The sequence below is a fragment of the Impatiens glandulifera genome, chromosome 4 (assembly GCF_907164915.1).
Source record: "Impatiens glandulifera chromosome 4, dImpGla2.1, whole genome shotgun sequence".
Classification (NCBI taxonomy): domain Eukaryota; kingdom Viridiplantae; phylum Streptophyta; class Magnoliopsida; order Ericales; family Balsaminaceae; genus Impatiens; species Impatiens glandulifera.
The window spans coordinates 7,617,614-7,619,231 of NC_061865.1; the positions used below are offsets into that span (position 1 = coordinate 7,617,614).

At 34.8% G+C, this 1,618-nt stretch overlaps 1 protein-coding gene across 1 annotated transcript; it reads right to left on the bottom strand.

Moving 5' to 3' along the window:
- Window positions 1–307: 307 nt before the first annotated feature.
- Window positions 308–1,375, bottom strand: LOC124934609 (aspartic proteinase CDR1-like). The gene has a single exon (XM_047475135.1). It carries the CDS (start codon window positions 1,373–1,375, stop codon window positions 308–310), a length of 1,068 nt encoding a protein of 355 aa, XP_047331091.1.
- Window positions 1,376–1,618: the final 243 nt, after the last annotated feature.

The window sequence follows — 1,618 nt, forward strand, 5'->3', positions numbered from 1 at the left end:
TAAATATTATAATTTAAAAAAAAACATTACTCTAAACATTATTTATATTCTATACAATAGAGAATATATATTTTTTTTTAATTGTGTAGTTTCGTCTAGAGACCCCTACACCAAGCAAAATAAACCAACCAAATATAAACTCGAAATTTGCATACAGACGTTATATATCCGTTTCGAAACAAAGATGTTTTAAATTTCTTTATGTTATGGTATTATAGTTTATTAATACATATAAAATAATTATTCAAATTGAAGTTTTATTTTCCAACATTTAATAAATATGAGTAGCAATTACTAGTTATTTCCCTTAGCAATAATTTAGCCGAAAAGAAACTTTTCGTCTCATAAGATCAAATCCAATCATGTGGTCCATTTGTAATATGTTACCCAGTATAGCTAGAGTATCATTAGTTGGGAGTATCGCAAGACACGATTGGCCTCTATCTTGAATGATAGTATTTTTCATCTGCAAAGCCAAGTTAGCACCTTTCGAAAAATGGAAAATGATCGTCGGAAATTGAAAGTTCTTCCTGTTCTTATAACAAAGTTTTAGATTGCTTTGTGAAGGAATTGACCTATCTTGAATACTGCTTATTAGTTCTTTTTCCAATTCATAGTACATATCATCATGCAAATAGGTTAGTGTTGTGCCCGTGTCTATCATGACATTACCCTTGTGAGCACTAAACTTGTTACCTTTCAATGATAATATTTTAGTTACTCCAGTGAAGGGAAATCTCATATTTTTGATGCTGATAGCTTCCAATGTGATGTAATAAAAGTCTGGAGTTTCCATTAAGACCAACGGGGTGGAGATTGAACCCCTGCTAGAGCTAGACACATTTGCGTTATTTCCGAAGTTTATCTTGCTTCTTGCATTTCCTTTAGAAGGATCGGTTAGGCAGTACGAGAATTTACCACCGATGCTAGGGTTGAGCCGACTAATTAATGAGTGTGGCCCATTTCCAAGCCCTACAATGCCAGCATTGGTTTTTTCGAACAAGCCAACGTTGTAATTTGAGCACACATAAACCATTCCTGGGAGGTAAGTGTTTCCCAATTTAAAAGTTTCCGTGGCCAGTTCTCCGAAGCTGTATGAGTCGTCTCGGTATTCTAATCGATATTTGCAATTGCTCGATGAACCAATACAATTAATATCATTGCCCAATTGTTTGCATGTCTTTGCACCACATCGAATTGGTTGATAAGACGATGATTTTATCGGATTAAATTTGGGTTGAGTCTGTTTGAAACATTTGACACATTTCAGGCATTGAGTCCACACGATGTCGCTAGCAATGTCAAGAATTGCCCATTGCATGACAGGTGGTGTGCCAATTGAAATCTCCATGAGATAATCCCCTCTAATTCCCATAATTCTTGAGTCTAGGGAAGAAATTTCTTTTGTGTTATTGTTGGGGAGCTTTAATAGAGACTTGATATAAGATAAACGGGAACTAGAGCGAATGATGACTCTTTCTACAATGTTACTTTGGTTAATCAATGAATCGTACAATGGCGATTCAAATGAATCTCGATGGATAAGATGGGTAGAAAAACCTATTAGTTTGGTTGGTTTTGTTATAAGAGCGGTTGAAAATTGTAGCAAGACATACAA